This window comes from Calidris pugnax, unplaced genomic scaffold (assembly GCF_001431845.1).
Source record: "Calidris pugnax isolate Ruff unplaced genomic scaffold, ASM143184v1 scaffold91, whole genome shotgun sequence".
NCBI lineage: Eukaryota > Metazoa > Chordata > Aves > Charadriiformes > Scolopacidae > Calidris > Calidris pugnax.
Window position 1 is genome coordinate 640,358 of NW_015090898.1, and position 21,283 is coordinate 661,640.

At 40.7% G+C, this 21,283-nt stretch overlaps 2 protein-coding genes across 3 annotated transcripts in view; both read left to right on the plus strand.

The window, feature by feature from the left end:
- Positions 1 to 2,847: 2,847 nt before the first annotated feature.
- CSDE1 (cold shock domain containing E1, RNA binding) lies at positions 2,848 to 19,990 on the plus strand. Of its 2 annotated transcripts, XM_014948500.1 has the most exons (19): positions 2,848 to 3,289; positions 5,741 to 5,939; positions 6,712 to 6,821; positions 7,149 to 7,241; positions 7,774 to 7,871; positions 8,035 to 8,116; positions 8,473 to 8,601; positions 8,779 to 8,904; positions 9,841 to 10,053; positions 11,814 to 11,954; positions 12,043 to 12,201; positions 12,796 to 12,903; positions 13,869 to 14,044; positions 14,431 to 14,543; positions 15,262 to 15,381; positions 15,613 to 15,791; positions 16,739 to 16,902; positions 17,876 to 18,008; positions 18,673 to 19,990. In XM_014948500.1, exons 2-19 carry the CDS (start codon positions 5,741 to 5,743, stop codon positions 18,718 to 18,720), a joined length of 2,391 nt encoding a protein of 796 aa, XP_014803986.1. In that variant the 5' UTR covers positions 2,848 to 3,289; the 3' UTR covers positions 18,721 to 19,990. The 2 variants fall into 2 exon arrangements, with proteins under 2 accessions (XP_014803986.1, XP_014803987.1); XM_014948501.1 differs by lacking the exon at positions 7,149 to 7,241.
- A 152-nt stretch (positions 19,991 to 20,142) lies between these two features.
- NRAS (neuroblastoma RAS viral (v-ras) oncogene homolog) overlaps positions 20,143 to 21,283 on the plus strand; it is a 5,385-nt gene continuing 4,244 nt past the window's right edge. The window contains exon 1 of the mRNA XM_014948503.1: positions 20,143 to 20,334. Within this exon, the coding sequence (XP_014803989.1) occupies positions 20,224 to 20,334 (111 nt within the window). The 5' untranslated portion in view covers positions 20,143 to 20,223. The remainder of the gene's footprint in view (positions 20,335 to 21,283) is intronic.

A 21,283-nucleotide genomic window follows, 5' to 3' on the forward strand; every position in this document is an offset into this window, starting at 1 on the left:
CGGGCGGCTACTCCCTCCACGGGGCCTGCCCTGACCCCTGGTCGGGAAGCGCCTGCGCCCGCTGTGGCTTCCCCCCCTCCGCCTCCCCGCTACGCCTTTGCGCTGTCATAGCGTAGGCCTTGGCCCTGGGCCGGCCGCCCCCCGTCGCCGGCGGCCCCCGCTCCAGCGCCGCCGGCCGCGGCCGCTGGCACCGCCCCTCGGCCGGGTCCGCCGCCCCGCTCCGCGGCCACCATCTTGCTGCAGGGCCGGCGCTGGCCCAGCCGCAGGCCCCGGCGGAAGGCCTGCTGCGAGTCTGCCGCTCTGGGGCCCGCTCTCTGGCGTCTGCAGTAACACCCAGCGCAGGGCTCCTTCCCGAGGCCCAGGCCTGGTAAAAGAAACCGGATTTTTCGGATTATCATTTTGGTTTTTTTTTTAAAAAATGATTCCATGTGATACGCGTCTTCACAGACGCCCTTGGAAGTTGTGTAACTTCTTTTGTTTTCCTATGGATTTTTTTTTATTTTTTAAGTAAAAGCAGCTTCACTAATCTGGTGAACGTTACTAGCTGATCTCGTAGCTGCCATGTATTGTTCGGGAGGCTCAAGAGCGAGCGGTCAGCACTGCTTTCCAGTATTCATCTGAAATGCTACGCAAGAGCTTTATCTCCATGTAACATCTAATAGCTGTGTTGTGCATGCATACCGAAAATATAAAGCATTAGTTTTATTAAATTTCATCTTAGTCACGTCAGAGAAGGCTATTTCTAGAAGCATATGTTTTAATCCAGTAAAATGCCTGTTCTCCCAGTTGCCTCTCTTTGTGAAGAGAATGGTAACCAAAGCAGTGTAATCCAGCAGGTTCTACTGTTAGGCTTCTAGAGATGGTTTCCAGCTGTGAACAGTTTTATGTGAGTTACTGTCATTTAGCAAAATCTGCGCCTGAAAGACTTCAAGAACAGGACTTGTAGAGCTCTTCCCTGCCTTTTCATTAATCCTTTCAGCTGTAAATATACAAATGTAGAACCCAGTGTGACTTGGGAGCTGGGCAGCTGCTTAGGCTGTTTACAGTTAGGAGGAGTATTTATAGTAGCTGAATTAAAAAGTAGTAATTTGAGGCAGGTATGCACAGTAGAGTTCTTTGGTTTTGTTTTTTTGTTTTACTTGAGTTGTGCTTGCTTGACAGCCCTATTTTTTATAATTACTTAAGTGTAGTAAACCAATCTTGTTATCAAATTGAATTGACTTTTAAGGGAAAAGCTTATCCCTTATTCCATTACCTGACAAAATTAGTTTTAGTCATCTTTGGGCAGAAGAGGTGTTTTGATTATTCTATAGTCTGTGCACAGAAAAATGAGAAATGTAATATGATACAAGTTACAGCTCTTGTAGAACTCTAATAATATTAGTCTAATTAGATAAGGGAGAAGTACACAAATAAGAAGTGTCTCTGTGCAGTTCCTATGGTACAGTGAACGCCTCCTTCACTTCTCCTGAACTTGGTTTGGGGGATGCTCATTTGAGATGTGAAATGCTGTCCAAAAAATAGTACTATCCTGAAAGAGGTCATGGTAACAGTTGCCTGAATGTAATGCGGATGTATGTGAAAAGTCTAGTGATCCTGTTATTTTTGCACTAGCTTTGTGTCTTCTATTTTTTTTTAATTTTTTTTTGAATTGAATCTTTCACTGCAAACCTTTCATACCAGATCCCGATTTGTGCAGCCCTGAACCAGTTTCTTACCTAGTCTCATTCATATATGTGTAGTGGTCTGACAAGAAAACTTTTGTCAGCAGAAAGTTTTTCAGAGTAGTGACTAAAGGAAGATCCTTCATCTGGAGGAGAAGTCATTGAAATACATACTTCTGTGAAAAATGGGTGATGAGTTTGCATCCAGCCATTGTGTCCTTTTGGGGTTTAGAGTTCTTACTTGTCATAGCTGACTGCAGTCAGCATTTTCACTGTGATGAGAGTTAAATGTCTTTGCATTCATGTTTCAGTCACTTAAGTTGAATTTTTCAAGTTCACTAAAGGGAATTCAAAGCTCAGTGTAAATTGTGAAGTTCCCTTTCCCACCATAGTGGAGAAATAGGCTTTGTCCATGTTTTTGCTCATTTGGTGTGGGACTTGACGAGTGACTATGATATGGAAGTTCATTCATGGGTTCATAGCTGCATCTTAGTGGCTTTTGTCCACAAAAATGTTACCACTTTTTTTTCCCCCCTGTATATGTACTGAGTTAGCAACAAACTCAAATCAACACTTGGTTTTATTTCTTAAAAAAAAAAAAAGCTGCTGTTTCTCTAATGTTTCAGTCTGTGTAGAACAGATGTACAACATCTCTACATATAAGTGAGAAATATGTTTATTTGTATACAAAGCTAAAGGTGCTTCAGGTATTGCTAGTCCTTGACTTCCTTTTGGAAGAAAAATGGTCAGGAAGTTCTAATTCCCACACACACATAAACCCTATTGCTACTCCAAAGGTCTGTGCAAGCACTTACTAATTAAATTCTGAGATGGCACCCATATAAAATTACTGGTAGGAGGACTAAGATTTGCATTAACTGATGTTGCTGTTCATCAAAATGAAGTTGCTCTTTTAATTGTACAAATTGGGACCTTTCCTGAAATGCCTAACTGCATCTGAAGAGTTTAAAATTGGAAATACCATATCAATGGCTTGGAGTTTCTTGGAAAACAAAACTGAAAATTGGGATGCCAAATATATGTGAAAAACAGTCTTTCCTAGCGTGGATCAAACCTACAGTATTTAGATAGAGGAAATGGACGTGTTTGTAGGAACATCTATGACTAATGGATAATTTATTTTTTAAGGTGATACTTAAGTGTGTCTCTTTCCTTTCTCCAGTATGAAGTGGAACAGAACAGAATTTACCACCTGAAACTGCTGCTTCAAGTTCAGATCAGGAAAAGAATATACCACATCGTAACAACAACTCAAGACCAAAGAAGAGGAAACTTAACACTGAAGATACAAGGCTTGATCTGAAACAAGAAGTTTGTGCCTACTCAACAGCTTCAAAAGAGCACGTCCCGACGCTGCTAATAGTCTTTGTTTTCTCCAGTGCTGTATTGAAACTGCCCAGGGCAGCAGCGCTTGTTCTCTATTAGCTTGATAGATCACGTTCTCTTGCTTTCTTTTTCTCTTTTTTCTCTCTTTCTCTCTTCCTTTCTATCTTTCTTTTTTTCTTTTTTTTAAATAATAGCAGTCTTCATCCTTAGAAACTCGTGCTGAAACAGAAGAATCGGCTAATACTACTGAAAGTGCAATATTTGAATATCACTGCGAGGTTGGTACATATGTTATAAAGAGTTATATACATTTCTAAACTTAAGCAAGTTGTCAATAGAGGTTGTGAGTTTTGTTAGGGCTTTTTTTTTTAGCAGTTATTTGCTGTTATGTTGGTTTAGTAGCAGTATGATAGCAGTATTGATACCTGCAATATTGTTCTATTTAACAATACAATGCTAGACAGCTGGTAATTAATGTTTCTCTCCTGCAGTAACAGTAATGTTGTAGTTCCAACCCACCCCACCCCCACCCCCCCTTTTTTTTTTTCTTCTTCTTCAAATAACCTCTGTTTAGTCATCTTTAAACCTTACTGCACAGTTTGTTTTTCTTCCTCTGAGTATGTGTGCTGGTGGGGTTCACAGTTGTTACTCTTGTGAACAGACAGGTCAGCTGTTGGAAGTGGACAGCACAGACAGGTAGTCATCATGATACAGTATATAACTGTGTTATTGCAGGTCCAAGCAAGTATTGTTTGTACATTCATAGTTTATTACCAGAAATTTCTTAAAGTTTTATGACAGCATTCCTGGTCATACATATAAATGGACTTTGTGTTTGATTTTTTGTTATGCTCTAACATTATGCTTGAACAGGTCTAGAATACAACAAGCATTTGGAAAAGCTGCCAATATTATCATATCTCTTTCTCTCTACAGCAGATCTTAGTGCCACCGTGAGGAGTGTATTTTGTTTGCATTTAAATTGTCAGGCTTTAGATGATTAATGATGAGCTCTTTGTGCCATACTACTAATACTCCTTTAAACTCAAACTGTTCAAATGGTATCATGCAATGGTAGTCTTTGAGCAAGAGATTACAGCAGTGTGGTTTTCTAATCCTAAAACAGGCTATTCTGAACTTGATTTTTAGGTAGATTTTTGTCCTTTTCTGTATGTGATTTACCTTTACTTAATGTCTGTGGCACAGGTGTGTGTGTTTGTGTACTTACCTTGTATCAGAGATGTGATGTGGCCATTTTGGAAACGACTCACAAAAAGCATTTGTTACACTGATTTGAGCTTTCAGAATGGGTTAATGGTCTTGCCTGTTCTCCTGGGAAAAGGTATAATAATGTATAATTTTCCCTTTTCCCAGCCAACCTACTTCCAGGACCAATTTATTTTTGAAAATTATTTCAAACTCTAGGATGGGTTAAAATCACACACTTCAACTGTTGCCTTTGCACAAAGACATCTTCTTGTGCATGGAATGTCCTGGGGGTTGCCTTCCTCAAAAGATGAGAGTTCATATACTGGAGTGGTGCTCTTTGATTGCTTTTAAACTGATTTCCAAACAGCATAATGAGACATGCCATAATGATACCTTTTTATACCTCGAGTAACCTGATGTCTGTGTTGGAAAATGGTCATTCTTTTTACCCTAAGTTAAACATATGTTTTATCTCCAATGAACATATTGCTGACTAACTTTGAATCTCTTCTGCTTGATGCAACAAGAAAGCAGAGAACAGATACAGTCTCACTCTGTTTCCAAAACAAATATGTTAAAAACTGCAGCAAGCAAAACTCTTCAATACTGTATTTTAAGATTCATATTGACGGGGGAGGGGGGAGGGTTGCCTCAGTAGTCTTTTTTAATGAAAGTGTTTGTTGAGGTATAATACATTTAAACTGATTTAATTGCTAACCTCTAAATGGAAATGGCTTGCTTTAAAAATGAGACTTGCACGTCGAGCTGCCAATGAGTTAGTAAAGGGACTTGTGAATATTTCAAGATTGAGTCTGTGCCTTGAAAAGAAAAGAGACAACGCCTCCCTCCCCCCACCCCCCAAAAAAAAGTAGTTTTAAAGGCTGTAAGTTAATTCAGCAGTTCATGACAGCTTTAACTTTCTTATTCTAATGCTGTTTTCAAGTTTTCTTAGTTTCTGTAGTGCTTGATCTCCTATGCCACAGAAACATTAGTTTAATTCTGGGTATTTATTCTATAACCGCAAAAATGTTTAAATACCTAAACCCGTTTTTTTAGTATGAAAGACTGAACAGACAGGGGACAAACTTTGCAGGGTTGTGAACCTAGTTCTGTTGGTTCATAACCATTGCATTTTCATAATTACCTGTTTTAATTTGGAAGAGAATTTTAGGTATTTTCAGGCTCTGATGTGAAACAGCGAATGTGGGAGTACTTGGAGGTATAATACTGAAGAAAGTCAGAAGTGTGTTTTGGTCTAAACAAGCTTTATTTTGGGGGTGTGTTTCTGGGCTATTTTATATACGTTGGCTGCCTGAATTTTAAGGATTATTGTTTTACAGAAGCTTGACTGCTTTGATGTTCTTACTCAGTTTTAAAAATGGTTGGAGTTTGCTTGTTACAGTAACTTGTACAAGCGCATTGTGTTTGTTATTCTGTTCTGTGGACATGAAGAAAGGAAACTTTAATTTTAAGTGGTGCTTTCTGTGTTTGCCCACGCCACCATCCTTTCTTTTAAACAGATGAGCTTTGATCCAAACCTGCTCCACAACAATGGACACAACGGGTACCCCAATGGTACTTCGGCAGCACTGCGTGAGACTGGGGTTATAGAAAAACTGCTGACCTCGTATGGATTCATTCAGTGTTCAGAACGACAAGCCAGACTGTTCTTCCACTGCTCACAGTACAATGGCAACTTACAGGAGCTCAAAGTAGGAGGTAATTGGGCAACTTTCAGAGCTTCTCGACTGCGCGAAAACAAGTCTCTTTCACTTGCTGTAGAAAATCCTTTTGCCTTGTGGCATGAACAGATGCACACTGTTGGTTCTGATGAGCTAAAGAAACAATTGAATTAAAAAATCTACCACTCCTGATGAGAGACCTTTACAGCACTAAAGCTTTGTACAGCTTATATTAATTCAATTGTGGCCATTCTGGAAAAGGTCTGGTATTAGGTCAAATTTGTGTAACTGAGATGGAAGCAAGTGCTTAAACTCTGGAATGATATACCTCATGTACGCTATTTCTTTTTTTCTAATATTAGTTTGAGGATGGACTGTTGTTTTTCAGAATGGGGAGGCTGCTACTTCATGCTACTAATCAGTGTGTCAGTGAAGTTTCTGAACTGTTTAATGGTGTATGTTACGTTGTCTGAACTTCAGTGTGAAGCCTGCTTTATAGTGAGTGTGGGGGGGAACTATTGAGGGGCCAAACCATTACAATAGAATAGTTCATTAGCAACAAGAGTGAATATGCAGGATAACCAGAGAAGTATTTGCAAATAGTGTCCTTCCCTGGTAACAAAAGCACCAGAGTTTTACTTTGTAGTGTCCTTTCTTGGTAACAAAAGCACCAGAGTTTTACTTTGTGGTGTTTGGCTACAAGCAATGAATTATGAAATGTAACAATTCGGTGATTTTTTAAAAAAACCCAAACCAACAAAGCAAACACAAAGCTCTGTAACCCATTATCATCTTTGATTGTCTTGCAGACGACGTTGAGTTTGAAGTGTCTTCTGATCGCCGAACTGGAAAACCTATTGCTATTAAATTGGTGAAGATAAAACCAGAAATATTACCTGAAGAACGAATAAATGGACAAGTTAGTGCCTCTTTTCTATAGATGCATAATTTCCATCCTTTGCTCCAGTACCAAAGGCTAGATTCATGTAGCATGCATAGTAACTACATACAGTATTCAGTTACACTGAAAGATACTTCTCTTGTTCTGGTAAAAATTCAGAGGTCCAGTTTGAGCTCTTACTGAGCTCCAAACAGTCCTTACAGTCAACGGGTGTTCTGTAAGATTGAAACTGCAGCATGGCATTCCCTGTCCCTGAGTGTATAGTAGAGGATACTGAGATTCATTTTGTATTCAACAATGCTGCTCCTGAAATGACTAGCAATGGATTTTTTTTTTGACTGGTAGGTTGTGTGCGCTGTTCCTCACAATTTAGAGAGTAAATCTCCAGCTGCCCCGGGTCAGAGTCCAACAGGGAGTGTATGCTACGAACGTAATGGGGTAAAGCTTATGTATTTTACTTGAACTCTTCACTGATCCATCACTGTGCTCTATGAGCAAAAAAAAATTGATGCAATTTAATGTAGACATTTGACACGGCTAAGAACTGTAGTTCTTGGCCAGAAAAAAAAAGCATGCTTTGGTAATTGCTACAAACAGAAATGTTAGCTTGCTTGCTTTTATCTATGGAGAACTTTATATAGAGCCAAATAATTGTTTTTATCTTTTAAAACTTAATGAAGCTGGGTTATGTAATGTTCATGTGTCCCTATCTTGAACTTTTGAAGTTTAGAAATTGACGTTTAAAGATAGCCACGTACAAACCTTTCAACTTAAGTTGCTTGTTACAGACTCATCAAAACAGCACTATGGAAAAAAGAATGTTTCTGCATGCCATGTTTGACCATTTTTGATTTTCTCACTAGATTAATTTCTTTAATAGCAAACACTGCTATTAAACAAAACTGTGATAATATTTCTTTGGAACAGCTATTATGCAAATAGACTAATATTAGTAAATGTTAATTTACAGGAAGTATTTTACTTGACTTACACCCCAGAGGACGTTGAAGGAAACGTACAGCTGGAAACAGGAGATAAAATAAACTTTGTAATTGATACAAACAAACAGTAAGTTGGTATTGCTTTTGCAAATTCATACTTTGTTTTAGTAGGCAGGCAGCAATTCATGCCTGTTCCGAGAACTGAAATGACATTATGAAATATAATCTTATTTTTTGCTCCAGTTTTGAGTTGTTTCAGGTTTCCTCTGTTTATTTTTTTTCCCCTCCAGTACTGGTGCTGTAAGTGCTCGTAACATTATGTTATTAAAAAAGAAACAAGCCCGTTGTCAAGGAGTAGTCTGTGCCATGAAAGTAAGTGATGCTTTAGCTTTAAAGTTCCTTTTGAAAATGAAATGCTATTCTGGAAACTGATGTTATAAGTAATGTATTTAGGGTTTTAAGAGCTATTAACAGTTTGGAGCTGGGGGTGTTAAACTGGGTGAAACAATTTAAACAGCTAATCTTTGATAGCAATACTTCCTTAACAAAGGAAGTCTTGTCTACTTCTGTTTGTATATTTCTTGTGGTAATCTGTTAGCTGTGTGCACTCATAAGTCTGTTATACTGATGTGTCATAGTTTTTCATTGTGTTTGATAGGACCTGTAAAGTTTTGTCTTGGTATGCTAAGAGAATAGGCAATTTATTAAACACTTTTTTCTGTTCTTAGGAAGCCTTTGGATTTATTGAGAGGGGTGATGTCGTGAAGGAGATATTCTTTCACTATAGTGAATTTAAAGGTGACCTAGAAGCCTTACAGCCTGGTGATGATGTGGAGTTTACAATCAAAGACAGAAATGTAAGACGAAATCCAGTAAAAACTGAAGACAAGATCGTAGGGCGTAACTGGACAGCTATCTGTTTTCTTAAATTCACTTGTAAAAAAGAAGAAAAAGGGGGTGGAGGGAAGTTAATCGGAAAACATCTGCTACCTGACCTCTTCTGTATGGGTGTTTAACTGATTTTGTGCTTTTAGGGTAAAGAAGTTGCAACAGATGTTAGACTGCTGCCTCAAGGAACTGTCATTTTTGAAGATATCAGCATTGAACATTTTGAAGGAACTGTAACCAAAGTAATTCCGAAAGTACCCAGCAAAAACCAGGTGAATTTCAGTATTTACTTTAATTTATATGAAATGTTGTGTTGATTGTGTTGAATTCCAGTCAAACAGTACATTTATATGAAATGTTGTATTGATTGTGTTGAATTCCAGTCAAACAGTACAATTTGTTCCCCTTTGCCTGTAACAGTGATGCATAAGCATTTTGCCAGAGTAAAGGAGTAAACTTGCACTTAACCTCTAACAACTGACAGTAGCAGTCACAGTATGCTCTTTTTCTAAAGATTATAAAAAGCAAGAATTAGGGTAGTGGTACATTGGGGAGTGTGTGTTTTCTTAAATGTTTCAAATACTTTCCATTGAATTTTGTGGGTTTAGGATATATCTTTAAGGCAAAAGCATAGGGAAAAGGGGAGAAAATACTAGCTGGAATAAGCCTGATCTGTGGATTCCTGTGAGCATTAACAGTTAATGAGGTTTTTGAGGAAAACTTGGCTTTGAGGACAGAGTATACACAAGCACTTCCTTTAAGGTTTTAGATGAGTCTGCATTGTTGTTTTGGGAAGGTTTGGGGTCAGGTTTTTTGTGTGTTTTGAACACTTAATAAGAAAGACACTTCCTTTTAGAAGTGTTCCAAGCGTGGTTATAATTTCAGTCTTGAAATAGTCTTAATGTCTTTGGCAAGAACTGCTTGGTGCTTAAAAAAACCCAACAACCACAATCAAACGGCAAAAACCACAACAAAACTGAAAACCAAACAAAAAACCCCAACCACTACTACCACCAAAAACTACCTTACATTTGGCTATGGACTGTGAATTACAGATTAGGAGTGGTATAAATTAGGGGTAGTGGTCTGAGTCTCACAGCTGTTTGGTGCCATCCGTACTTGTGTTAGCATTAGTATTTTGCCAGTTATTGTGTCTGCAGAGTGATGTAGGTGAACTAACTTTTCCTGTTTGGTTTTCTGTCTGCCAGAGCGATCCGTTACCTGGCCGCATCAAAGTTGATTTTGTGATTCCTAAAGAACTTCCATTTGGAGACAAAGATACAAAATCCAAGGTGACCTTGCTGGAAAGTGACCACGTTCGATTCAATATTTCAACAGACAGACGTGACAAACTGGAACGAGCCACCAATATTGAGGTTCTCCCCAATACTTTCCAGTTTACTAATGAAACTAGGGAAATGGCAAGTATCTATCTTTAAAATTTTTACTCTTGAGGGGAAATGAAAGTAAAACGGGGTGTGTGTGTGTGTGTCTTAATGATTTAATGTGAAAATCACTAATGTCTTCCATTGCCTTTTTCAAAATCCAGTCCTCAGATGTACAAGGTTTATAGGATCTGAATGACAATGCAAAGATACTTTCTACCTTTAGGGACATTCTTCTTGCGTTGTCATTCAGATCCTATAAACCTTCCCTGAGACTCGCTAAAGGCTCTGTAGTAACAGTTGAACTGAGTATGTTCATGAGCTCAATACCTCTGGCACGATCTGGTACTGGTTCTTACCAACTTGAGTAATGAACTCTTTCAGAAAGTTTAAGGAGGCTTTTTCTTAAACAGCAGTCAGGGTGAGAAGTGGATTTGTCATTCACCATTCCGTTTCTAGTAGTTACCAGGAAGGCCACTAAAATATTCCAAAACACAATTACCGTAATATGCATCAATGGATATGGTGGTCTTAACAAACTTCTTTTAGAAGCTTAGAAAGCTTTTTAATTTCTTCATTTGTGTCTGGAAGCCTGATGGGTTTTCTCTTCCCTTCAACCACTGGTTTTGTTTCCTTTTTATGTAGGTTCTTGTACGTTTCTTGTGTGTCTGTGTCTATGTATATATTTATATAGATGATCATCGAATCATAGAATGGTTTGGGTTGTTATGTATATATTATATATTTATATAGATGATCATAGAATCATAGAATGGTTTGGGTTGGAAGGGACCTCAAAAATCATCAAGTTCCAACTCCCTTACCATGGGCAGGGACACCTCCCACTAGAGCAGGTTGCCCAAAGCCCCATCCAGCCTGGCCTTGAACCCCTCCAGGGATGGGGCAGCCACAACTTCCCTGGGCAACCTGTTCCAGTGTCTCACCACCCTCAGAGTAAAAAATTTCTTCCTGAGATCTAATCTGAATCTTTTTTCTTCCAATTTAAAACCGTTTCCCCTTGTCCTATCATTACCCTTCCTGACAAAGAGTCCCTCCCCAGCTCTTCTATAGGCTCCCTTCAGGTATTGAAAGGCTGCTATAAGGTCTCCCCGGAGCCTTCTCTTCTCCAGGCTGAACAATATCAGATGCATTCATCAGATCATGATGCATGTATTTGTAGGGTTGTAGAGTTGCAGAGTTGCCACCTTCAAGACTGTGTTTTCAGTGTAGTAGTGATGTCAGGTTCTTTGACTGTAGTCCTTTGTGTTAATGGCTTAAATTAATCTTTTCCACTTGATAACAATTTAAGTAGAGAAACCAGGCAAGCACGGCTTGTTTGCCTTTCAGGTTGACCACAGCCACCAGCACCGCAGTTTGCGAGGAAGGGAGAAGTGTATTTGTAGGGTTCAGCCCTTGTTTTGGGATCGTTACATTGCATCCATCAGATCATGATGCGTGTATTTGTAGAGTTGTAGAGTTGCCCCCTTCAAGACTGTGTTTTCAGTGTAGTAGTGATGTCAGGTTCTTTGACTGTAGTCCTTTGTGTTAATGGCTTAAATTAATCTTTTCCACTTGATAACAATTTAAGTAGAGAAACCAGGCAAGCACGGCTTGTTTGCCTTTCAGGTTGACCACAGCCACCAGCACCGCAGTTTGCGAGGAAGGGAGAAGTGTATTTGTAGGGTTCAGCCCTTGTTTTGGGATCGTTACGTTCTCCACAGAGAGATGTGGAGAACCTGCAGACAGACGTCACGTACTGGTAGTAAAACTGTAATTGTGCATTTGACTCTTTTCAGGGTGTGATTGCCGCAATGAGAGATGGCTTTGGCTTCATTAAATGTGTGGACCGGGACGCTCGCATGTTCTTTCACTTCAGTGAAATTATGGATGGAAATCAACTCCATATTTCCGATGAAGTGGAGTTCACCGTTGTTCCTGTAAGTGAGATTAATACTTTTCCTTTAAAAGGTAAGATTTCACAGATATGTGCAGTCTGTCTAAAATCTGATCAATCTTGTTTTTCAGGATATGTTGTCTGCCCAAAGAAATCATGCTATAAGGATTAAAAAACTTCCAAAGGGCACGGTTTCTTTCCACACCCAATCAGATCACCGTTTTGTGGGCACTATAGACAAAGAAGCCACTCCAGCCAAAGCCACTAGCCCAAATAAAGGCAAAGAGAAGGTAATGCTGCTCTTCTGCTTTTGAAGGACCTGTTGTGTGTTCCCAGCTTTGGAGAATGAAGTTGCTTCCTTAGAATCTACAGTGCAACTTCTTAAAGTGCTGTTTATCCTGTATGAATGTGGACTACATTGAATAGCTAATGACAGCAGTCAGTGAAATTAACTTGTGTGGAACCAGATAATAAAAGCATCGTTAGTGATCATGGTGTTGAGGATAATTTCCAAGAACTTAATGCAAAGCTTCTTTCTGCTTCCTACAATATATGATAGAATTGGTTAAAATTTAATTTCTAGGGCTGGAGGAAAACCTCTGTTGTTTTGTCATGCTGTTTTAAACATTACCAGAATAATTAAACTTCCATTCAATACTGAACTGGAAGTGGTGGTAATACTTTCTTTCCTTTGAAAATATTGTCTAATATCATTTAAAGCTTCTTACTCAGAGTTGATGGCTTTGTTGTGTTTTTCACCAGTTAACAAGCAGTTACTGAAAAACCACTGGGGCTCAAATGAGTTTGGGCTTGAATTGTTTGTAGTAAACTTGTTTGTTTACAAATAAGACACCTATTGCTGAATTCTGATGTCTTGTTTTTAGGAAGCTGAGGATGGAATAATTGTTTATGATGACTGTGGAGTAAAATTGACCATTCCTTACCAGGCCAAGGATGTGGAAGGATCTGGTAATCCCCAGATAGGAGATAAGGTAATATAACTAAGTATACCATTAGGAAATATTTTTCTATGTATTGTGAGATGTGAGCTTTTTTTTTTGCCTTGTTACTGGATTTGTTCCCCCTTTTGGAACAAATGAAGGCTAAGACGTGTGTAAAGTCAGCCATTTCTTCTGTCCTAGGTTTGAGTAAAGGCTAAGACATGTGCGTAATGTCAGCCATTTCTTCTGTCCTAGGTTTGAGTGGCTTAATCTTCTCTAAAACTAGAAAAATATCCTAATACCTGGTGATACACATATGAAAAAAAGTGTCTTAGTATGTAAATGATGCTTGTTAAGCAAGGAATCTGTATCATTAAGATAGTGGACTCGGCTTGTGAATAATCAAGAGGAATTGACCATTGAAGAAGAGAAGAGATTAATGCTAAAGAGGGAGAATGTACCCCTGACCATTGAAGAACTTTGAGATTAATGCTAAAGAGGGAGAATGTACCCTTATGAGCAAATTAGCCAGAGAGACAGTAGAAAGGGAGAAAGAGCTTGAAGAACTGGAAGAGGAGCCTGAAAACTGTCAGTGTTCAGGAGCTAGGGTGCTAGGAAGGCACTGATTACTGTTTTTAAAAACCTGAAAGAAGTAAGTGAAGTTGGGTACGTGCTCCCTGTGGGCCACTGGTGATGACTGTAGTGAAAGGAGGTGAATCACATGAACAGAAAGATTCTCATCTTAAATGAGTAAAAGCAGGTGATGCTACGGGCTGACCTGCCTTGCAGGTGTCACTGCTGCTCTTTGGAATGTTGTAAATGTCCACGACTGACAGGTGTTTATGGGAGAGCAGCAGCTAGAAAATGACTCTCCTGGAGAGCCTAGGTACTGATTAGAGCTACACACCTTTGAAATTAGTTGTTTCAGATCTGGGGTTTTTTCAGTGGTGGTTGTGGTTTGTTTGGTTGGGTGTGTTTTTTTTTCTTTCTAGTATTGATGTGCTCCTCTTCACCAGGTGGAGTTCAGTGTTTGTGAAGTGAAGAGAACTGGTCTGCAGACAGCTGTTTCTGTCAGAATGCTTGGACGCAATTACAGCTCTAAGAGGCTTTTGGGATACGTGGCAGCCCTGAAAGATAACTTTGGATTTATTGAAACGGCCAATCATGATAAGGAGATCTTTTTCCACTACAGGTAAATGGCAATTTTATTATTATTATTTGTTTGTGTGTGTAGGTTGTTTTGTTTGGTTGGCAGGGGCAGAGTTCACTGTTAAACCATTTGGAATACACACACACACTCACATGTCTGTGTATACATATATGCTTAGGTGTCTCAAGTTCCATTTATTCTCTCTGCTGGACTGGCTCAGGCTTTTCTGTTAGTCAGCAATCTTGGTTTTCTGCCCATGAATCCCAGGCCAAAAAATGCAGTTGTATTGTGTGTTTGAAATGCTTCGCTTTCTTGACAATGGGAGCTACTGAGCTAGTTAAATGTTTTTTGTTCAACTTATGTAAATGTTGAATGAACATCACTGTTATGTAACTAAAACAAAGTTGTATGTAATTCTATTCCTGTAGTGAATACTGTGGTGATATTGATAGCCTGGAACTTGGAGACACTGTTGAATACAGCTTGTCAAAAGGCAAAGGAAACAAAGTTAGTGCAGAAAAAGTGAACAAAACACATGCAGGTAAGGCTGTACCTGGTACTTTCTGCTTTTACAAGGCTCTTGGCAGGTGCTGATGGGTAGAGTTTGTTAATAATCTATTTACAGTTGGAGCTTAGACCAAGAGGATGATGCTTAATGTGGTGGTTATTGATTTGATGAAAGCTGTTGCCTGTGTTTCCAGAGAACAGACAAGTGCAGACCAAGAGCCCTGTAGATAGTGGCAACTCTGTGGATCTTTACTGTACTCTGTCTTCTTCAATTGGAGGGTTGTAAGAAAAGACCTGGCAGCAAAATGAGCCAAACTAGTAATTGCAGTAATTTTGCTGCACGTCACAGAAGGAAAATTGCAGGAGGAATGCAGATGGGGAGCATTAAGGACTTGGGGGCAAAAAATGCATAGTTAAAAGATTATTGAATACTTTAAAGATTATTCTAGAAGAAGTGATCAGGGTATGGGGATGCAGTGGAAGAGTAGTAAAATATTTTGATTTGCTTTTCAAGTTCCATAGGCTCTTTTTCTACTTCCGTGTTTGAACTGTCAGTGTGGTCTTGATTAGAAGAGCTGTCATTACTTACAACTGCCTTAAGGCTGTTCCAGTTTTACTGGGTGACAGTGCACTGTGTGAGGTATCTTGCAGTGCAAGCTGCTGGCTGCTGGTCAATCTGAATCACTAATTAATTATTTTCAAAATAAAGAGTAACTGGAACATCCTGTCTTGCACTGTCTGTTTCTTTTCAGTGAATGGTATCACTGAAGAAGCTGATCCAACTGTTTACTCTGGTAAAGTAATTCGTCCTTTAAGGAGTGTAGATCCCACACAAACTGAATACCAGGGCATGATTGAAGTCATGGAGGATGGTAAGATTTGTTACTTTTAAATTATAAATGTTGCTCTCACAAATGTACAAGAAGCTTAGAAGTTTAATAAACTGTGAACAGAGGTGTTGAGGATTATATTCACACTACAGGCTATAGTAATACCACTAAGCTGACAGCAAAAGTATAATTTCTAATACTGGAAATAAATTCTAAACGTCCTCAAATAGAAAAAGATGTCTCAGTTCTGCCTTGTACTTTTCCCTCCTTTAGGTGAGATGAAAGGAGAGTTCTATCCCTTTGGAATTGTTGGAATGGCAAACAAAGGTGACTGTCTGCAAAAGGGAGAGACAGTGAAGTTTCAGCTCTGTGTTCTTGGTCAAAATGGGCAAACCATGGCTGTGAACATCACGCCGTTCCGCAGAGCCACGGTGGAGTGTGTGAAAGATCAGGTGAGTGACTGCTGCTGCAAAACTGCTTGCCTTGGCATAGAGCAGATGAGAACTCACTCCAGCACTTGAATTTGGGAGGCTTGTGCACAATTAGATTGCTTTGTGCTCTCGTTCTAGAGGTGTAGGTTTCCATAAGCCAAGTACTGCTTTATGCAAATCTGTGTAATGTGACTTGAGTCAAGGTGAACTCGGTGCTTGGTTTGGTGCTGGTACGTTGGTGCTACTGGGCAGTTCCTGCTGTGCTTGATTTTGAAGGACCTGGGTTTGAGATGTCCTAGAAATTAATCAAACTAGATTCTGCTGAACGGGGCATTAAAAAGGGATTTTAAGAAAAGAAACAAAAGTGTGCATATACTGCTTCTAGAAGAAGCTTCTTCACAGCATTAAGCAATTATTACAGTCCACCTGAAATGCAAAGGCTGATAATTGCCCTAGTTGGTTACATCTCAGAATGTTTAGAAAATTAACTGCTGTGAATACTTTCTATTTTTATAGTTACTCTGCAGCACTAAGCTCTAGTCATTTATGGAGAGGTGAGATGAGTTTTGCTGGTTTGTGCATGAGTGGAATGGTAACTGGAGGTAACTGACTCCTTACACCAGCAAGAGGCTAAAAATGGGATTGTTTCAAATGTGTAACTTTTAAAGTGGAGTCTTAGAAAAGAACACACAGCAGCGCTCTTCTCAGTTTAATCCAACTGCCAGGACGTTGGCAGTTTTCAGAGCTTGTTCTATAGACTTTGGGGGTTAAATGTGACTTTAGGCATTCTTCTTGGGTTTGTAGACTTCCAGAAGTATTGTTTCCAGACAGTGTAGAATTGTGTTTCCTCTTCCATTGGGCACTTCAGAGGCTTTTTCTAGAAGTAGTTAAACTGCAATAATGAGTAAATCGTTGCATCTGTTTGGATCAAGAGGAAAGCAGTAACTTTGTGATGTGTTCATTTTCAGTTTGGTTTCATTAACTATGAAGTGGGTGACAGCAAAAAGCTCTTCTTCCACGTCAAAGAAGTTCAGGATGGTGTGGAGCTGCAGGCTGGGGATGAAGTGGAGTTCTCGGTAATCCTGAACCAGCGCACAGGAAAATGCAGTGCCTGTAACGTGTGGCGTGTCTGGTGAGGATTTACAGTTAAAGGGATTTATTTTGGCTGCCTGTTGACACTGGGGTGGTGGGGTATATGCTGCTTCTAAACTGAGCTGGAAGGGGAGCACTGAATTTCAGCTTCTCACCTGAGACCTGCCAGTAAGGTGTCCAGTGCAGCAGCAGAACTCTCAGCTCTTCTTAATTACAGATAGCTCGTTCTTTTTTAATCTATTTTTAAGAAACTCCCCCCATAGCAAGAACTTGGATACAGCCTTTTGAGTAGAAATCATTTCATTGTGAAAACTGATGGTATTCGTATGTAGTTGCTGATCTCTCTGGCCAGCATAATCCATAGTGCTTCCACCTGTTCCCTGAAGAGCAACTGTCACTTTTAAATAGAAAAGCAATGTTGTTGGCACTGTTCTTCTCTTTTCAGTTCTTGGGTGATCATTATTATTTTTTTTTGCTTCTGAACTACACATTTTGAAAAAGACTGCTCAATTTTGATTTTGCTGAAGCTTGAGATAGAATCGTAGAATTGCCCAGGCTGGAAGGGACCTCCAAAGGTCTTCTAGTCTGACCTCCCCACAGTCAGCAAGGACACCAGCATTAACATCTCTGAAGAGTATGAGAACAGAATTTTGGGAGGAAAAAAAATTAAGTGTTAGCACTTCTACAGCAACAGGAAGCTGTCATTATGTACTGGCAACTTGTAAGCCTTTTATTGTTCCCAATAAAGGGAGCAAAAATGTAGGAAATACTAATTTCGTGTGTGTGAGAGTAAATGCAACACCTCTAAAGAACACCCTTTGGAGAAGACTCTTTTAAGCTAATGCTTTTTCAGACACCTGTGTATAAAGTAGTGGTTTTGGGGCAGAGGTAGATGGTGTCATCCAGAAGGTCTACTTTCACATGAGACTGGCTGTGCTAATAGACTATAAATCAATTAGCTTACATCATCTCTGGAAAGTGATCAGTGCTCTGTGTGGCTGACTCTGTTACAGTGAAGGCGCCAAGGCTGTTGCTGCTCCGCGTCCTGACAGACTTGTTAATCGTTTAAAGAGCATTAACACGGACGATGCCAATGCTCCTCGTTTAACAGTTCTTCGTCAGCCCAGGGGACCCGATAACTCAAAGGTATGTAAGAAAGAGGCTTGGCTTGCAGAATAACTGCACTTTGTTTTGATAATATTTCTTCCTCTGTTGGCAGCCTAATCTGTTTGAAATACAGTTGAATACAGAAATAAACTGTCTGCTTTGTCTGCTTCCCCACTGAACTACTCACTGACTCTGTGAGACCAGGTTATTTTTGTGCAGCCAGGGGTGCTGTACCCCATTAGTACTTTATGCTGTGGTTTCAGAAAAGCACACAGTATAGGAGGAAGCAATTCCTTCTTCTTTTCTGGTCCATAATGGCCATCTTGGTTTGCCTTTTCTTCTATAAACCTCCTGCTCCTCTTCTCAGAGGTAGTAGGTGAAATCCCTTTATGTAAACTTGCCCTTCATGTAAAGTTGTGTCACCACTTGATAAGGAGGAGGAGTAAAGAGTCTGGAATCTGTGAAGGCCTCACGTAAGGTTCTGTCACCACTTGATAAGCAGGAGGAGTAAAGAGTCTGGAATCTGTGAAGTGTCTAGGACTATAAAGAGCAACCCACAGAACCTGTTTTGTTACTGCCTCTTGTTCCTGAAGACAGATGAGGTTCACTAGAAATGTGCTGACGCTGTACTTGGTTGGAACAGAACAGGTTTGCTTAAAACCACGATGCTGGAGCTAAAGGTTTGTTTTGTTTTTCCTTGCAGGGATTTGGTGCAGAGAGAAAGATCCGCCAAGCTGGTGTTATAGACTGATCCCCAAAACCCATACCCGACGTACGACTGAGCGGTGGGGGCTGGTGAAGGGTACTGAATATCTCCCTATTCATCCCTTCCTCCAAATTCTACGAAGCTATTACACCAGTTTTAACACCTTCTCATGTTATGTTTAAAATAAATTTATGAAACCATTCTAAAGTTATGCACAGTTGCATTCTGGAGAACTTAAGGTGGCGCCTTATAGTATCACATTTTAGAAGCTTGTTTTGAATGGTGCATTTAACGCAACTGGTAACTGCAAATCTACATTGCCTATGTGAGTAAACATTATAGACAGCTCTACCCGGGTAGACCTTATGGAATTCTGCACTACAGTTATTATCTATGCTTTATCTTTGTTATTTTGGCCGAGGTATTACCATGCCTTAGTGCTCAGCTGCGTTACGTTTTTTCCTTCCAAGTGGAAGGGGAGGGCTCACTTCAGCTCCCTCTGCTCCCATCGTGAGGACCACGCGAGGGTGGAAAGAGGTCAACTTTATAGAAAACCTGCATGAACAGTTCAGATAACTTTAGGTTCATGGCCAAATGTTACAATGTTTTCATACTTCATTTAACTTGAGTCCTTTAGTCAGCAAAAGTTCGTTAGAGCTCAATGAAAGTCTCTTTCTGGGGTAGACTTATTTTTGTAGCGTTCTGAAAGAGGTGCAGTGCAGAATTTCATAAGGCTGAGGTGTGCCATCAGTGTGGTAATTTAAATATATTTAAAACAATGCACAAATCTGCTGCTGCTTAGAACACTGCAGCTTCTAAACCCAGTTTCTTTTACTGATTTAAATTTAAAACGAAAGAAGTTGTGCCTGAAGTGAATACATTTTTTTTTTTTCCTTTTTTTTTTTTTTTTTGCAGCCGGCACCCAGTGTACTGTAAAAGAATAAATACTTAGGCTTTCCATAGCTGTATTGAGACTTTCATCAAGGTGAAATAGTTGATGTCTGTGTGCTTTCTTTTCCCCCCCTCCCTCTGCCCCTCCCTCCATCATTTCCCCTCACACTTTATCAAGCAAGAAAACGGAATGATTGGTCTAAGTATTACTTTAACCAAAAAAAGATCAGGAGTTACTTTCTTTGAATAGAGGGCAGGACTGTGTTTTTTTTTGGGGGGGGAGGTTTTTTCATGTTACCTCTATTCTCAATTTAGGGTTTTCTTCTCTGGGAGATGCATTATCTTTGTAAAACAAACATTGCTTTCTCCAATTTTTTTCTGTTAATGGCAAAGAATGGAAATAGAATAAAGTTTTACTGATTTTGAAAAAAGCCTTATTCCTGGCCCGTCTCTTACTTCCGGGTTGGGGGGGGAGGGAGGGAGGTGCCGCCCTTTCGCCGCCGTCACGTGCCCGGAAGCGGCGGGGGAACGCAGCGAGGCGTTTCCGGCGATGCGTGATGACGCGTTACCGGGGCCGGAAGCCGGAAGCGCTGGGCCGGGAGCGCGGCGGGAGCAGCGGGCGGGGGCTGCGCCGCGTCCGGCCGAGGCCGCGGGGCCATGACCGAGTACAAGCTGGTGGTGGTGGGCGCCGGCGGCGTCGGTAAAAGCGCCTTGACCATCCAGCTCATCCAGAACCACTTCGTGGACGAGTACGACCCCACCATCGAGGTGAGCGGCGGCGGCGGGAGGAGGCGCGGGGCCCCCGCGGGCTGGAGCTGCTGCCGGCTCGTTTGGCTCCAAAAGGCGGATGTTGGGACCCGGGGGCCGGGGTGAGAAATCCCGGGAGAGCTCGTACCGAAGGGCTCCCGGCGGAGCGTGGGCACCCGGCGACCGGACGGGCAGGGCCGGGTCACCGCCGGGTGCGGGCCGGGCGGTTCGAGCCACGCCGTCCCGTTGTCTCACCGTGTTTATCGTATTTTGTGTCCGCTAATTGAGGAATTTCTTGTAAAGACTGAGATTCTTCTTCTTTTTTTGTTGTTGTTTTTTCAAGAAATTGAAAATTTGCCAGGAAGGGTAATGATAGGACAAGGGGAAATGGTTTTAAATTGGAAGAAAAAAGATTCAGATTAGATCTCAGGAAGAAATTTTTTACTCTGAGGGTGGTGAGACACTGGAACAGGTTGCCCAGGGAAGTTGTGGCTGCCCCATCCCTGGAGGGGTTCAAGGCCAGGCTGGATGGGGCCTTGAGCAACCTGGTCTGGTGGGAGGTGTCCCTGCCCAGGGCAGGGGGGTTGGAACTCGATGATCTTTGAGGTCCCTTCCAACCCAAACCATTCTATGATTCTATGAAATTCTGAGGGTGCTCAGGGACATTTCAAACGCTGACGGATCCAGACACCGATGAAAAGCTGTGAATCATATTCTTCTTTTTCATTGTTTTTATTTTTCCTAATAATGCCCGAGGTGGAAAGAACTAGTACAACAGAATCACAGAATCTTCTAGGTTGGAAGGGACCTTAAAGATCATCTTGTCCAACTGTCAACCTAACTGACAAAAATAGACACCCACACAACAAACAAGGAGCATCATCACTAAACCAGACCTCCCAGCACTGCATCAGCCCCTCTTTTGAACACCTCCAGGGATGGTGCCTCAACCACCTCCCTGGGCAGCCCA

What these genes read in the sequence shown, in the direction of transcription:
- CSDE1 (XM_014948500.1), top strand. Translation starts at nt 5,741, where the DNA reads ATGAGCTTTGATCCAAACCTGCTCCACAACAATGGACACAACGGGTAC. An exon ending in TTACAATCAAAGACAGAAAT is followed by an intron (nt 8,602 to 8,778) that starts GTAAGACGAAAT and finishes TTGTGCTTTTAG; the next exon opens with GGTAAAGAAGTTGCAACAGA. An exon ending in ATCCCCAGATAGGAGATAAG is followed by an intron (nt 12,904 to 13,868) that starts GTAATATAACTA and finishes CCTCTTCACCAG; the next exon opens with GTGGAGTTCAGTGTTTGTGA.